The following is a 16,434-nucleotide window of genomic DNA, read 5'->3' as shown; positions in this document are numbered from 1 at the left end:
ATTAAGACCACTAGGTGATACATCTGCTACAATCTACGCAACTCATTTTAACATCCATGACAGGAATTCAAACCCACAACCCTAGAGTTCAAAGGCGGGAGCTCTAATGGTGAGCCACAAGACGTCTGTGGCAAAATTGCAGTTTTTGAAACAATTTATTGAAAGGAAGCAACAAGGAACCACGCACCATTTTAGGACAAAGTAGCAGCATAAACAAATTTCATGTCTCTGGACATAGAAGGCAGCAAATCGTTGGATTTTTCAGAAAGACCCTTCATTAAGATTAAGATTATTAAGTGTGTGTTCACAACAACTGCTACAGCACCATCCAACATCTGTGACAGGGAATCAAACCCATGACCTTAATCTTCAAAGGCGGATGTTTTCATGGTGAGCTACAAGAGGCACACAGCAGACCTGTTTTTTGAGAGAATTTATCGGAACGGAGCAATATGGAACCAAGCACCATTTTGGGTGTTAGTTTCCACCTTGCAATTACTTTGACTATTGAGGAGTATAATTCCAAATGAAATCATAATACACTGTCAGTTTGTCATTTTGTATAATTGTGTCAAAGCCAGTTCACATCAATTTATTCAAATCTTCAGCCACACTGTGCTTAAAAGTCATGATATTTTCAATATGATTGTTTTAAGAAAAATTAAATTTGATTTAAACTCAATTAGTAAGAAATGTCTATTCTCCATTGTTTTTCAACTGTGATATTACTGAAAGTTTAAGACTTAACAGAATTGTTAGGCTTAGTGGAAAACATAACATTCAGAAATGCTCTTCGCTTAAAGACATACAGTAAAACTTTCCATGTATGTGTCAACAATGACATTTGCAGTTACTAATTTGGCTCCCTCTGGTGGCCAGAGAAAAACTGTTGCTCTGAACAAAATTTGCTGAAATCAAATAATAGGATTTCCTGTACGGTACGACCTACACATATTTGCAAAGTGACAATTCTCATTAAGATGCATAATTTGAAACAATTGTCATGTTTTTATTGTTTTTATTCTTAGACAGGAATAATTACATTTTAGATTTTTGGCAGTAAATTGAACATTGTAAGAGCTAACATAAGCAGAATCAAGCCAAATGTCATACGTTTCCTCAACTGATTATTATCAATATGCAATTCGATTTTGGTCACAATCAGAGCATAAGTGACAGATTTGTGGTCCCTTGTTTCCGAATAGGCTGGACCAAACTGATTATTCCATAACTTGCAATAACATTGGGCTTAATAGGCAAGATTTTTAAACAATTATTGATCTTGAGACTTTGACGGTTGTTTTGAAACCAAGTTTGAGACAATGCAAGAAAAACAATAAAGTTTTTTAATAGACTTGTATAAGCAAAATTGTCAGGCACGGTGGAAAGCATAAAATACAGAAATGGTCTTGACCTAAAGACATACAGTAAAGCTTTCCACTAATTGTATATTTTTTATTAATTAGTTCAACATTGACATTTGCAGTTACTGATTTGGCTCCCTCTGGTGGCCAGAGAAATATAAAACACCTTTTGCGCTAATTAAAATTTGTTGAAATCAAATTATATGATTTCCTGCACAGTTAAGCAACCTACACATATTTGCACAGTATTAATTCTTATTAAGATGCATAATTTGAAACAATAGTCATGTCTTTATTTTGATCTTAGACAGGAATAATTACATTTTAAATTGTTGGCAGTACATTGAGCATTGTAAGAGCCAACTTAAGCCAATTCAAGCCAAATCTCACACATTTCCTCAGCTGATTATTTTCAATGTATATATCATTTTTGGTCACAATCAGAGCATAAGTGACAAATTTGTGGTCCCTTGTTTCTGAATAGGCTGGACCGAACTGATTGATCCATAATTTGCAATAAAATGGTGCTTAAAAGGCAAGATTTTTAAAATAATTATTGATCTTGAGACTTTGACGGTTGTTCAGAGACCAAGTTTGAGACGATGCAAAAACATTTCAGAAAGCAGTATGAAAACATCAGTTTTGTGATTTACAGAAAAAGAATAGTTTTTTAAAAGACTTGTATAAGCAAAACTGCTTGGCTCAGTGGAATACATAAAATTCATAAAGTTCCTTTGCCGCAAGATAGATGTTGCAAAGACTACGACCATAAGTATGTTTGAAGTCATAATCTGCATTTAATGCTGATGCTCCCTATGCTGGGCAGAAAAGATATTACCCTTATTAATTATGTGGCCATCCTGGGCTTAAGTCAAATTCCCACATTTCCTGTGCAAGTTTGGAACATACATATAATTGCAATGTTTTAGATGTTAATAAGATGTGTAATTTGAAACCATTATCTTTTCTTTATTTCATTCATAGAAGAATATAATGACATTTTAATAATTACACACTAGATTAAGTATTGTAGGGGCTTATGACAATCAATTTAAATGAAACTTTGCATGTTTCCTCAGAAAATAGTGGTGTACAAGTTTACCAAGATTTATCACAATCACCTAAAAACTAAAGAATCTATAGCCCCCTAAGTCAGAAAAGGCCAGGCCAAACAGATTCATTAGTGTCTTGGCTGTTCTTTGCAATAAAGTCAAGGTTTTTTGATAATTATTTACCTACGGACTCCACAGATTGTTTTAAGACCAAAATTGAAACAACTGTCTTAAAATCCACAAACCAGTTTGAAAAGCCCAATTTTCAAACACTGATCAATCAAAGAAAAACTTTACAGAATTTTAAAAGACTTGTATTTGATAAAATGTCATTCTCAGTGTAAGCAATGATATGTATTGATTTATTTTGATATATGATAAAATTTATAGGACTTATTCTTGTTTATGCTCTATAGCGCCACCTCATGGCCAACTGAAGTCAAATTTTATAGGCTATTAGAGATTGCCTACATGGACAAATGATATAATTTTTGTGACGATTGGCCAATGCTAAGCAATGCTATGGCGGCCATATTTGTCCAATGATTCAGTTGTGCTTAATAGATCTTTTAAATATTAGGCCATGGATACAGCATGCAAAGTTTCAGCTCAACTGGCTAAGCGGTTGCTGAGAAACAGAGTTTTGGTTGTTATAGTGCCCCCATTGAGTAATCGGTATCAAACTTGGTGGGCTTCCACAGAATCATATGGGGTACAGGACTGATAAGTTTGATATGAATTGGCCAAAGCAATCTCGATCTTTAGTCATTTATGTGAATTAAGCCAAACCCAGAGGGGCTTAATTGGCACCATCAGGCCAACCAGGGGTCATTTCAGTTGCTTGAGTAGTGGGGGGGATTCTACACCTATCCTCCAAGTTTGGTCTTTGGATGACTTATGGTGTCTTCTCCACAAACCGTTTTAGGGAAGAAAAAGAAGAAGAAAAATCCTAGCAAAAGCAATAGGGTTCCATGCACCTAAAGGTGCTTGGACCTCCAACAACAACAACAACAACAACAACAACGCTACCTTGGTTAACAATATTGGGCAGTGCAGTAAGGTGGTAATCTGTTTTACACTTGTTATGCTCTGTGCTTTGTCCTTTGCCTCTAAAACTAAAAACTGCTATTAACTGCAGTAAGACAAGTGTTTGTTAAAGAAAACATGCATTTTAGGTAGGTAAATAAACAAACAAACAAACAATACATGACTTGTCTGTCACTGTGTTACTTAACCATTCCCAAAACTCTCCCTGACGAATCCCAGTATTTAAAGTTTCCAACCAGCACCTAATACTTCATTAAACGTAATACTTTTGCAATATACTGTAATAAATGTAATACTGTACATTTAAAAAAATAAGCATGCTGGAACCTCTTAAATCTTTATACTACTATGTTCCCTGCAAATATCTATGCACAGTCCATTTTTACCTTCATACTGTTTTTACTGATACACATGTAGTGTATGGTACGTCATACAAAAAACTTACCATTGTACTAAATTCTCATACTCAAGTAGCAAAACAGATTTGTACTATAAACAAACCTGTTTATGATTCCTACTTCTATTGATACGTCTTCATAACTGATCACATTAGGATATGTTTTAATCAGGATGCCACTGATATTAACATGGCTCATTAAATCTGTGCACCTGTACCTGAAAACTACACTCTATTACACTGAATCAGTTGTAGATCCACCTACATTCAAAGTATTTTGGTATTTATGGTGAGACAGAGAAAAACTCTTGGAAGCACACTTTTCTGTTTTTCTGCACAAAACTGCACTGAATACAGATGGAAATTAGAAGCTCACAATGTGCTCTCGACCTGCACCACGTGCAAAGCTTTTAGGCCATAACTCCTCTGCACATTTCCACGGGTATATCCACAGGAGGACTGGCAGAGCAACAGAAACATATGCCCACTGGAACCCCACGGCCCTATTAACATGCTTGCTATGTGTTATGTAATTCCATACTAAAGCAAATAGACACAAGAAGACACTTGGAATATCAATTAACAGTCAATTAAAGAAACTGTATTCAACAAAGGCATCATAATGCATGTGACGTTCATACACTACTATTTACACAAAGCAAAGGAAAAGTACCTCTGGTTTAGCACAGCTACTCCGCCTACGGACTGCATTACGTCATTGTTCTTGCTACTGGATCTAGATTTACAAACGTAGTTAAATGTGAATCCCAACAGTGGTCTACTGGTCACATGTTAGCACATTATCTAATAGAATATAGAAGCGGCAAACACAGCCTACATTACAAACGTGCCCGTGATAAATGATTCGCAGTCTTTCATATACTCCTGAAACCAAACGCTTAAAAACATCGTATTACGTATTCCCTTAGGTTATATGTAATGCGAGAAAATACTTTGCAAAGAAATTCGACGATTCAATCTTTGCTTAATCGAGTTTTAAAAGAATACATTTTGGGATAAAGTTTCGTGTACACAACATTCACATGCACACATCAAATATACGGGAATTCTTATAAACCTTCTAGAAATATCATAGGAGAATGATTTAGAAATAGTACAAAAAGGCAAGACGAGATACACACAATAGCTTATGTAGGATTTTCACTAGGATGCTGATTTAATATTGCCTAATGCTATTGGAAGTTTGATAAGTGTAAACAGGTTTTCGGACAGATTCAATGTATTTCAATGATCAGCTGTTTGATCGAAACAAATCGTTAAAAGAACAAACAGAAAGGTAGCTTAGCAGTTTCGCTAACTAATGTTAGGCCTACACGGACACAAATTACCACGGGAACGCCAGAAAACGCATCCAGACCAGCAGGAACAAGCCACCGGGACTTTTTGAATGTCTTAGATAGGACTACTGCTCAATAAGAAATTCCTTTGGTCTAGCAAACTCCAAAACATGAAGAATACAAGGTTATACAGTTACCCTAAGTTCATCTCGCTCGGCTTCCCATCGATATTTTTCCGCCTGAAAGCGTCCCCATTCATACTGGATGAAGTGTAAAATCCCAGGTAGCGATAGGCCCGTTTCACCGTCTTGCTGTTCTCGTGGCTGGGAGGATCCAGGCATCGCCCCGGTGGCCGCTAAAGCCCCCGCGGTAGCTGCTGTAGTTGGTGGACCAAGCACAGTCTTCGGACCATTCGGATTTCGCCCAGCTCCACTGCCTGCAATGCTCTGGTATGTTCCGCCGCCGACCCCGCTGGATCTTTCCGCCTCCATTACAGCGCAACAGCTGTTGCCAAAGCAAGGAGGAAAAACAGGGACTGAAAAGAATAGGCTAGCGGCTACCCTGTTACTAGCACACACAACCAATGCCGTTTCCCCTTTTCTTGCTCGATACAGATACAACCAAACACAGTGGGGATGCCAAATAGTGATCCCCTCCAACCTCGGGATCTTTCTCCTCTGAATTAATTATATTTACGGTTACAACGCTCACGAGCGCACCCTCAGAATGCTTCCTGCCATATTGTGATTTCCGCTCAGCCTCCTGCGTTCATTTCCGAAACAGTACAAGCAGCAGAAGATATAGTGTAATCAGGCGCTGTTATTCAAAACACAGAGCTAAGCGTAACTTTATGTTAACCACCGTGTTTATAATGCATGTACTTTTGTGTAATGAAGGTCGGGCAAGTATTTTGCAACCATTGTCCGTTCAGTGCCACATATAGACCGCGGGCTGCACAGGTGGAAATCAGTCATTTGGAGCCTGTGGAGCGTACGTTTTCACTTTGAATGTTGTGGATTTAGAAGTGCAGTTGGTGAATGCTTGTGTGTGGATCAAGGAAAAAAAAACGGAAATTTGTGTTACGGATGAGACACGCTTCTAATATACACTAATATATTATAATTTTCTAATATACACATCCTGGTGACAAGTTCCCACTATTTAGCCTATACTAGTCAAGAGTCATGTGCGTCAGTCTGCTCTCATTTAGAAGACAATAGGACGTCACTGTAATCGGAAAAGCAATGCACAGGATTTATACAATCTGAAATTCAGTGTTTCTGTTAGCTTTACTGCTATGGATCATTCAAAGCATTGCAATGGCTTAGACACTTTATAAAAAAATATTTTTGTGTATTTACGACATTAAGTTGACTTAGTTTACCGTAATGAAATGTTTGCATTTCAAAGCTTATAATCATTTCTTTGGTTTTGTGTTTGAACAGGAAATCCAAAAATTTTATGACTTTCTTGGTGTGTCCTCCAGGATTTGTAGTGAAGATCTCTTGATGGAGCCAAGACAGAGATGGGAATCCGTAGTCCAGCACCTTCCTCTTCTGAAAGACTTCAGTAGAACTACAATCGAATGAATGGTCATATGTTTTTTCACACTCTTTACTTGACCTTCTTGTAACATAAAGACTCCCTTCATTTAGGAAGATTTGTCTTTTGTTCGCATCATAATGTTCACAATAAGAAGACAGCTCTGCCTCCAAATTTGATGTCCAAGGTTGCCTATCGCATGGTATAACTGTCACTTGTATTTTGTACTGAACCTTTGTAATCACTATGCGAATCAGTTTCTGTCAGGCTCTGCTAACGGGAGCCATTGTGCTGAACTTGTTGATTCTGTATTTTGTATCACGGGCGCAACAGCAGATGATGGAGAAGCGGCGCACACAAGGAAAGGGCCTCAAGAAAATGTCTCTATCTGTTTCCGGCCTGGGGGTTGCTGGGGGGGCAGTGGTAGGAAGTATAGTAGGGGCAAACAAAATTGGAGGTCTGGTAGGGTGGTATGAGGAGTCCTCGTATGACTGTGCTCCTACGTGAGTTTGAAGACTTTGAGAACTATGTGGGTGACGTGGCCCGCTCGTTCTTGCGCCAGAGACCAGAGGTGCCATTAATGGTTGTGGCAGACACACTGCCTTACCCTCCCCTGTCTCTGCCTGAGAATGCCCGTTTGTTGGTGCTATCCCCCAGCCCAGAACAGCCTCCTCAAACACACCGGCCAGAATTCTATGTGCAGACTGAGTTTGTGCTGTTGGTGCCTGATGGCGTGGAGTTGGAGCATGGGCGGCAGCTCGAGAGGCTAATCCGGGAGCTGGAGGGCGAGGGAGGCGGGCCAGTACGGCTGGTTGCAGCCCCAGTGCTGACCCGTGCTGCTGTCCATTGCCTGCACCTGCAGGTGAGCCTAAAGGAATGGACAGCAACATACTCCCTTGGGGCATCAGGGAGCAGCGGCAGTGTGTGCACTGCCCTGCGTGGTGATGCTGTAGTCCTCATTCGCACTGAGGACCTTTTCAACCTTTCAGTCCCTTTAGCACGCCCTCTACTGTCTGCACTGTTTATACAGACTGCACTGCGAGGCTGGAAAGTCAAGCTGCTAGAGGGCCTAACATTCTCTGCTGGCCACCACCCATTGTTTACCTCAGCGCACAACCAGTGGAAGGCAGACAGTCATCTCAAGGAGGCTACCAACCAACTTATGCGGAGCTTTGGCCTCAAACACTTGGTATGGCCTGATGGAAGGGACCAGTGGTTTGGCTGCTCAAAAGAGACAGCACGATGCTTCGGCACAGTGCATGACGACACACCTGAGTACCTTTACCTGGAGCGCTGGACCCCACCGTGTTGCTTGCGTGCCCTTAGAGAAACTACAAAATATGTCATCAACATCTTGGAAAGCTCTGGTGTGCGTTACTGGCTGGAAGGAGGCAGTCTTTTGGGAGCTGCCAGAAATCAAGATATCATCCCTTGGGACTATGATGTTGATTTAGGCATCTACCAGGAGGATGTGCCCAATTGTGAATACCTGAAGAACTTGGACTCAGGGTCGTTGGTGGATGCTAATGGTTATGTATGGGAACAGGCGGTAGAGGGAGACTTTTACCGCATCCAGTATAGTGAGGCCAACCACTTGCATGTGGATCTGTGGCCATTCTACTCCCGGAATGGAGTTATGACCAAGGACACATGGACTGAGCACAAGCAGGATGTGGAGTTCCCTGAACACTTTCTGCAACCTCTGGTGCCCATGCCATTTGCTGGCATCACCGCCTATGGACCCAACAACCATCGTGCCTTCCTGGAGCTGAAGTTTGGAGAGGGAGTCATTGAGAACCCTCAGTATCCCAACCCTGCAAAGAAAAAGCTGGGTAGGAATTGATTGTGAGGTCACAATCATTTATGTGTTGTTAAACTGTCAACTTATAAGAACAGTTTTGAAGACTATTGAGACTTTGAATTTGAAGGCCATCTCTGGGTATTTACTAGTCATAAAGAGGTACCATTATCTCACTCTAGGGCAGTAGTTCCCAAACCAGTCCTCAGCCCCCTTCACCCGCCCACCTGACAGTCCACATGTTGTGAGCTAAGCTGTCATCCCAGCTTAGCTCACAACACATAGAGATGAAGAAAACATGTGGACCATCTGGGAGGTCCTGGCAACAGAGTTGGAAACCACTGCATGTCCATTGGAAAGTTCCAGAGAATTTCTTTCTCCAAGCAGAAGAAGTTGCTTTTTTTATTTTCACATTGGTCAAGTATGTACAAAGTGCTGGCAGTATGTTGCTGGTCATTAGTGCACTGAATGTTTTTATAAGCATCTCAAAACAGTTACTTTATTGCACATGATATAACAAATCCAAAGATGTGTTCTGTAACTGTAACGTTGACATAAATAAACTTGGTGGTAACAGTAGAAACAAGTGTATCAAGGAAGAATATGCATACAAGAATATTAAGGAAACGCAGCTGCTACTGTTTTTTTGCACATCTTCAGTTTATACATTATTTTTTCATTTGAATTTTTTTAAATTAATTAATTATGATTTTTTCATAATTACTACCCATGGTTGTGTATAAAGCTTTTTTTGACAATTGGCAAAAAGGGTTTTAATATTTCTGTATTCTTTATAAACAATTGGTAAATTAAATATTTATTTTTATCAGTATCAAAAACCAGAGTACACAGGCACAACCAGCATCTTTACTCATGTGCACTAGAATAACTTATTACAGTTCTATTGTAGTTAAATAACCAATTATTCAGTCATTGATATTAAAAACGTGTTTATTTGTTTTAGGAACTTAAATTACCGCCTAACACATTAAGTCTTCTTCTTCAAAGAATGAATAAAAATATGGCATGCAGCTGGAGAATTTTTATTTTGATGTGGCAGACTAAAATTTGCAATGTATCTGGTCGACCCTAAGGTGGTGTCAGAGGCCGGTGAATGAAATACGATTGTTTCTTTTCTTCTATTAACATTAACATACGTTTAGTTACATAACATGTAGGAATATACTATGTTTAATGGCTGCATTGATGTAAATGTTGTCTAAATCACTTTTAAAAAGCACAGTGTCCTTTGCTTTAGTATGGTAAAAATTTGGGACAATGTGTTGATGGTTACATCACCTTAACCTTACACTATAAATAAGAGCGATATTGTAGAAATTTGAACTTTTTAGTGAGGTTAAAAATGTTAGAAAACCATTAAAATACTCAAAACATGTCAAAATTATTAGCACATAAAAAGCTTCATAACTTAAGGGTACTCTTAGGGTAAGGATTGAAAAGCTTCAAGCTGAAGTTGTGATTAATCTATCCAGAGAGAATGCAAGTGGTCTGTTTGCCCCCATGCAAGATGGAGAGCATGGTTCCAAAGGCAAAACTTTCTCTAAGGATAGCAGTGAACTGGTATTGTCTTGTAGGCATAATGTCTCCACTATTACATTCTACCTTCATGCCTAAAAAACTACAGTCCTGTGCAGATGTATTTGCTGATTTTCTCTGTTATTGCATATTTGTCACAGTGAATGCTTTTGCAAAATGTATTAGAAAATTTTAAACATTATTTATTAAATTATGTATTATTTACAAACCCCATTTTCAGAAACGTTGGGACTTTTTGTGAAATGCAATAAAAACAACAATCTATGATTTGTTAATTCTTTTGAACCTTTATTTAACTGAAAAGTACAAATAAAATTAATTTTATTTTGTAAATATAAACGAATGGAGAATTTGATGCCTGCAACACTCAAAAAAGTTGGGATAGAAGTATGTTTACCACTGTGTTACATCACCTTTCCTTTTAATTATACTTTTTAATCGTTTGGGAACTGAGGATACTAATTGTTGCAGTTTTGCAAGTGGACTTTTTGCCCATTCTTATTTTATTCAAGACTTCAGCTGCTCAACAGTCCTTGGTCATCTTTGTCTGATTATCCTCTTAATGATGTGCCATACATTTTCAATAGGAGACAGAATCTGGACTGCAGGCAGGCACACACACTCGCTCTGTGTCTACAAAGCCATGCTGTTGAAGCATGTACAGAATAAGGCATGGTATTGTCTTGCTGAAATAACCATGGACTTTCTAGAAAAAGATGTCATATTGATGGCAGCATATGTCTCCCTCCAATCCCAAAATATGCCTTCATATCTATGGTAGCATCACCTATATGCAAGCCACCCATGCAAGTCACTGATGCTCCCCCATACCATGACAAACGTTGACTTTTGCACCTTTTACTGATAAAAGTCTGGATGGTCCCTTTCGTCTTTGGCACCAAAAACTCGACGTTCATTTTTCCTGAAAACAAGCTGAAATATGGACTCATCTGACTACAGCACACATTTACACTGTTTTTTGGACCATTTGTAATGAGCTTGGGCTCAGAGAACTTAGCGGTGTTTCAGCATAGAATTGATATATGCGCAGTAGAGTTTCAAGTTGCATTTCTCGATGCAGCGGCAGATAGCGTTAAGTGACAACGGTTTTCTGAAGTGCTTCAGAGCCCCTGTGGCTATATTTTACACAATAGCGTGATGGTTTCTCATGCAGTGCCACCTGAGGGCACGAAGGACACACATGTTTAACAGTGGTTTCTGGCCTTTCTGGATTTCTCTGGATTCCCTGAATCTTTTCACAATATTTTGTACAGTAGATGGTAAAACACATAAATCCTTTGCAACCTTGCATTTAGAAATGTTCTTTTTGAACTGTTTGACAGTCTTTGCAAGCAAAATTTACATTTTCTCAGCACTGTGTGTTGAAATCTTGGCAAAAGAAAGCCTCTGTTGGCATCTGTTCATGATGGCTTCATGTCAGATGAGATAAAACCTGAGCATTATGGCATCAAACATCAAGTATGTTTGGTGTAAAAATAACTCATTTAAATAAAGAAATCTAATTGCCACTGTATGAGGGTTCTGTGATCTTTGATGCTATCATTTCTGATGGGACTATTTTTCTTTAAATGTCCTTTGAATTTTGTTACGATTCATTTTGATCTTAAGTCTTTGGTAATTAATAGAAAGATAACCAAAGACTTCAGTTCAATATCTGTCTGCCTGCTAGGAGTCTAAGACTGTGTCATGTTTGTTTCTCCAGCACCATGATAACACTTCTAAATCCTCACAATGTAGTCACTGATAATAGGAGCTTTTACACTGATAATAGGAGCTTTTACAGTGGCTACACTATTGAAAACTTGTGGGGTGAGCTTAAAGGGAAGGATCACAAACGTGGATCAACGACTTTGAGGGTATTATAGTTTGTTTACAGGAATCATGTCAAATGTGTTCTCCCACGTTGCCTAGCATTACTGTCATCTTGGCCAAGGGAATGAGGTAGTAAAAGTACTTAATTCAAGAGTGCCAGTAATTGACATCCAGTGTGGGAGTGACACTTGTTTTTAACTTTTTTAAAGATTTTTTTCTTAAAATAATTTTACCTCAATGAAAACTTCAGTTGTATTTTTGCTCTTGTTTATCACCCATAATTCTATATCATATTTCTCTTTAACAAAGCCTTTTGTTTTCACAATTTAATTAATGTATTGCTATAATTTTCAGTGCTATATATAATCATGCCTTATACATGCCTCTGAGGACAAAACATTTATATATATATTTATATAAACTATATGTGGACACCTCTGTTAATTATTGAGTTCAGGTCTGTCAGCCACATCCATTTTTGTACAGGTCTATAAAAAATCAAGCACATAACTATGCAATCTTCATAGACAAACAATGGCAGTACAATGGGTCATGCTGAAGAGCTCAGTGACTTAATACATGGCACTTATGATTTTTGTGAAATTTCTCCCCTGTTAGATCTGCCCTGGGCAACTTTAAGTGCTGTAATGCATTAAAATCACATATCCTCTGTTGCATCACTTACTACAGAGTTCCAAATTGCCTCTGGAAGCAAAGTTAGCACAAGAACTGTGCATCGGGAACACCATGAAATGGATTTCCATGACTGAGCAGCTGCACACAAGCCTAAAATCACTATGCGCAATGGACTCAGAAATGGAAACATGTTTTCTGGAGTGATGTATCACACTTCACTATCTAGCAGTCTGATGGACCAATCTGGCTTTGGCAGATGCCAGGAGAACGCTACCTGCCGGAATGTATAGAGCCAGCAGTAAAGTTTGGTGGAGGAAGGATAATGGCCTGAGGCTGTTTTTTGGGGTTTGGGCTCAGCCCCTTTGGTCTAGTGAAGAATGTTGTTAATGCTACAGCATACAAAGACATTTTTAATAATTAAATGCTTTGTGGCAGCAGTTTGGGGAAGGCCTTTTTCTGTTCCAGCATGACTATTCAACTGTGCACAAAGCAAGCTTCATAAAGACATGGTTTGGTGAATTTGGTATAAAGAACTCCAGTGGCCTGCACAGTAGCCTGATTTTAATGAACTGAACTGGAATGTTGATTGTAAGCAAGGCTTTCTCGTCCAATGTCGGTGCTGACCTCACAAATGTTCTTTTGACTGAATTGGCACAGTTTTTTACAGACACGCTCCAAAATCTTGTGGAAAGCCTTCCCAGAAGAGTGGAGACTGTTCTAGCCACAAAGAGAGGGCAACTCCATTTCCTTTCTCATTGACAATCATGAAAATAATAAGAATAATCCTAGATTATTATTTAGCACAATTTTAAAATGAACTAATCAAGCCTTTAGGCAGAAATGCATGAACTAGCTTTTCTGCATCCTGTAGAGGCATTTCTTGATGTAGCAATATTGCGGCGATGCAAGAAAGCTATTCTATTAATATTTGTTATGTTTGTTATGTTTGTTACATGTGCATTGAAGGACAGATCAGGATCTATGGTGATGTGAGATTTTTTACAGATGTACCTAATGCAACTGAGAAATTATTAAGTTTAAGCATTAAATTAGAAAGTTTGTTTTGAGCTTCTTTTGGCCCAAGAAGAAGAACCTCTATCTGAGCTGATTAGGAGGAAGTTACGTGACATCCAGTATTTTATGTCTGTTATACAGTCCTCAGTCTTGTTAAATTGAAGTTTGTCATCTGGTTTGGTTGATATATATAACTGTGTGCCATCGGCATAGCAGTGGAAATGGATGCTGTATTTACTGATAATGGTACCCAGTTGTAGCATATATAATGTGAATAATATAGGCCCTAAAACAGAGCCTTGTGAAATGCCATACTTTACTTTTGCAAGAACAGACGATTTGCTGTTTTAAATTTACAAACCGGCAGCAATCAGTCAGGTAAGATCTGAACCAGGAAAGAGCTATTCCTGTTTCTCCTACTAAAGGTATTCTAGTCTATCTAATAAGATGGAGTGGTCTATTGTATCAAATGCCGCACTAAGATCAAGGAGTACTTGCAAAGATACATTTTCTTGGTCAGAAAATAATAAGAGATTGTTTACAGTTTTCACTAGTGCTGTGTCTGTATTATGATGTTGCCTAAAATCAGACTGAAAGTTTTCATGTATATGATTCCTATGCAAATAGGAACTTAATTGTTTTGCCACAACCTTTTCCAAGACCTTTAATATAAAGGGAAGATTCAAGATATGTCTATGATTTGATAGTTCACAGGGATCAAGATTAGCTTTCTTAATCAGAGGTCTAATTACTGCTAGTTTAAGAGTTTTTTTGAATATAGCCAAGGCGAAGAGAAAAGTTTATTATTGACAGAATAGGCTTGGTTATTTCTGGCCAAATTTCTTTGAGAAAACCTAAAGGAATTGAATCTAATATGCAAGTAGAAGATTTTGTGGAGGAAATAATTTTAACTAGCTTAGTTTTTTGAAATAAGGTAAACAATTCCAGCATCTCTGCAGTAGTTACAATAGATTTGGATTGGCATTGTAAGGCAGCAGGTTTGTAGAGTTTAACTGTGCATTCTGAATTTTTTACCTGATTTTTTCAATTTTATTACTGAAGAAATATATAAAATCATTGCTGCTGTAGGCTGATGGCATCTGGGGTTCAGTAACTGTTCTTAGTCAATTTAGAAATTGTGCTAAATAATTATCTAGGATTATTCTTATTATTTTCATTTCTTATTATTTTCATTTTCATTATTTTTTTATTGTAATGCTGTCTGGATGTTAAGCAAAAGCCTTAACAAACTTCAGTTAGTCCTCACAAGAACCAGAAATTTTGTGCATATCCGCCCAGTTTTATCATAACTTACACTGGTTGCCCGTTAAATTTCACATTGATTACAAAATTTCTTTTTCTGACATATAAAGCTCTAAACGGCCTTTCCCCTCAGTACCTTAGTGACCTTCTCTATTATTATGAACCATCATGCCTACTTAGATCACAAGGTGCTGGCTTACTATTAGTACCTGGAATTAATAAAGTTACATCAGGGAGTAGAGCCTTCTCATACAAAGCCCCCCAGCTTTAGAGTAATCTTCCAGTCAGTGTTTGGGACTCAGACACAACCTTGGAGGGGCGCTGACATCTCAGGGAGCCCTCATGTCTCTGTTACATTCTGGTTCTCCCTTTTAGTTAGGCTGTAATAACTAGACATGCCGGAGTTTCTGCTGCACTCTGTTAACGTTGTAAACTGTGATCAGTCACTCTTTACAGAACTATCTCTCTGTGTGTTTTCTTTTTCTTAGCCGAGTTTTCTTTGTCCATCCTGTGCGGTCTGATTCTGTTGTTTCTTCTGCCTTGATCGAGTGCCCACTGCTTGCCTGCCTTCCGGACCGGTTTGACCACCATGGAATTTCTCGCTGTACAACGCTGTGCATGGAAGTAATTTTTATATACACTAGAACATTTCTGTTATAACTTCACTTCTGTTATAAAGTCATCCCATTTACACATCCAATTACATTCAAGGACAGTGGTTCCCAAACTTTTACAGTCCCTTAACCCCTCTTGCTCCTCACATATATACATGTTTGTATTGCCATTATATTGCTATGTATGATGCAATTACAACACACATGTACTGAATAATAATGAATAAATTAATAATTTAATGTCTTTATTACAGATGTGGTTCACTCTGGAGAGCTGGTCAGACGGTAGGGAAGTGCAATGAACTTTATATTTGTAATCACATAGACAACAGACACACAGTGGTCAATATGAGAAAACATACCTATGTATGAGAGAGTCAGTAAAAGTAACACAAAAATAACAATGTTCACAACCATGTGCTATATATCACCTACATCATAGTAACATCATCTACTTATGCAATAATATGAGAGGGAGTGCTATGCTGTGAGATAGTGGCTGCATTCAAAATAGCATACTGCATACTGCACCATTACTATATAATGAATGCTACTTTGGTAGTATAGTATTCAGCATGTGAAAAAAGTTATGTACTGTTCTACAGAGCAGGAGTGTGACTAGATTGCCAACACCAGGGCCTGAGCCAGTCAGACTTGTATCAAGACCTGCTCCATTTTCCTTAGCCCTCCCATCACTGCTTAGCAACCACTGCTATACACTGTGGACAGATTTTGGTGAACAGATGTGCCTGGTGAGTTTTGAAAGATACCAAGATACCAAAATGTCAGATTTGGATTCATCTGTGTGGTAAACCTGTGTGGTTTCCAAAGACACCTAAATTTTTCCATTTGCTAAAAGAATGGTCATTTAATTTTCATTACTTCCATAGTTAGTAATATGAGCTAGTTTGATTGTTTGGCTGAGACCAATTTTAGAAAGTTACTGTTTTAACCATGTTACCTATGCAGTAAGTTATCTGCAGTGCAGCATGACTGACAATTTTAGAAGCCTTTTAGTT

General features: G+C 38.3%; 2 protein-coding genes across 2 annotated transcripts in view; one reads left to right on the top strand and one right to left on the bottom strand.

The window, feature by feature from the left end:
• strn4 (striatin, calmodulin binding protein 4) overlaps positions 1-5,884 on the bottom strand; it is an 84,923-nt gene extending 79,039 nt beyond the window's left edge. Inside the window, exon 1 of the mRNA XM_036557422.1 lies at positions 5,356-5,884. Coding sequence (XP_036413315.1) covers positions 5,356-5,649 — 294 coding nt within the window. The 5' untranslated portion in view covers positions 5,650-5,884. The remainder of the gene's footprint in view (positions 1-5,355) is intronic.
• A 23-nt stretch (positions 5,885-5,907) lies between these two features.
• Positions 5,908-10,304, top strand: LOC118798092 (fukutin related protein). Its single transcript, XM_036557434.1, is given in 3 exon segments — positions 5,908-6,148; positions 6,604-7,164; positions 7,166-10,304. Coding segments are annotated over 2 exon segments (1,596 nt in total). The 5' UTR covers positions 5,908-6,148; positions 6,604-6,946; the 3' UTR covers positions 8,544-10,304.
• Positions 10,305-16,434: the final 6,130 nt, after the last annotated feature.

The sequence above is a fragment of the Colossoma macropomum genome, unplaced genomic scaffold, assembly GCF_904425465.1.
Source record: "Colossoma macropomum unplaced genomic scaffold, Colossoma_macropomum, whole genome shotgun sequence".
NCBI lineage: Eukaryota > Metazoa > Chordata > Actinopteri > Characiformes > Serrasalmidae > Colossoma > Colossoma macropomum.
Note: the sequence above shows the minus strand (reverse complement) of the source record. Positions and strands in the feature narration are given on the sequence as shown.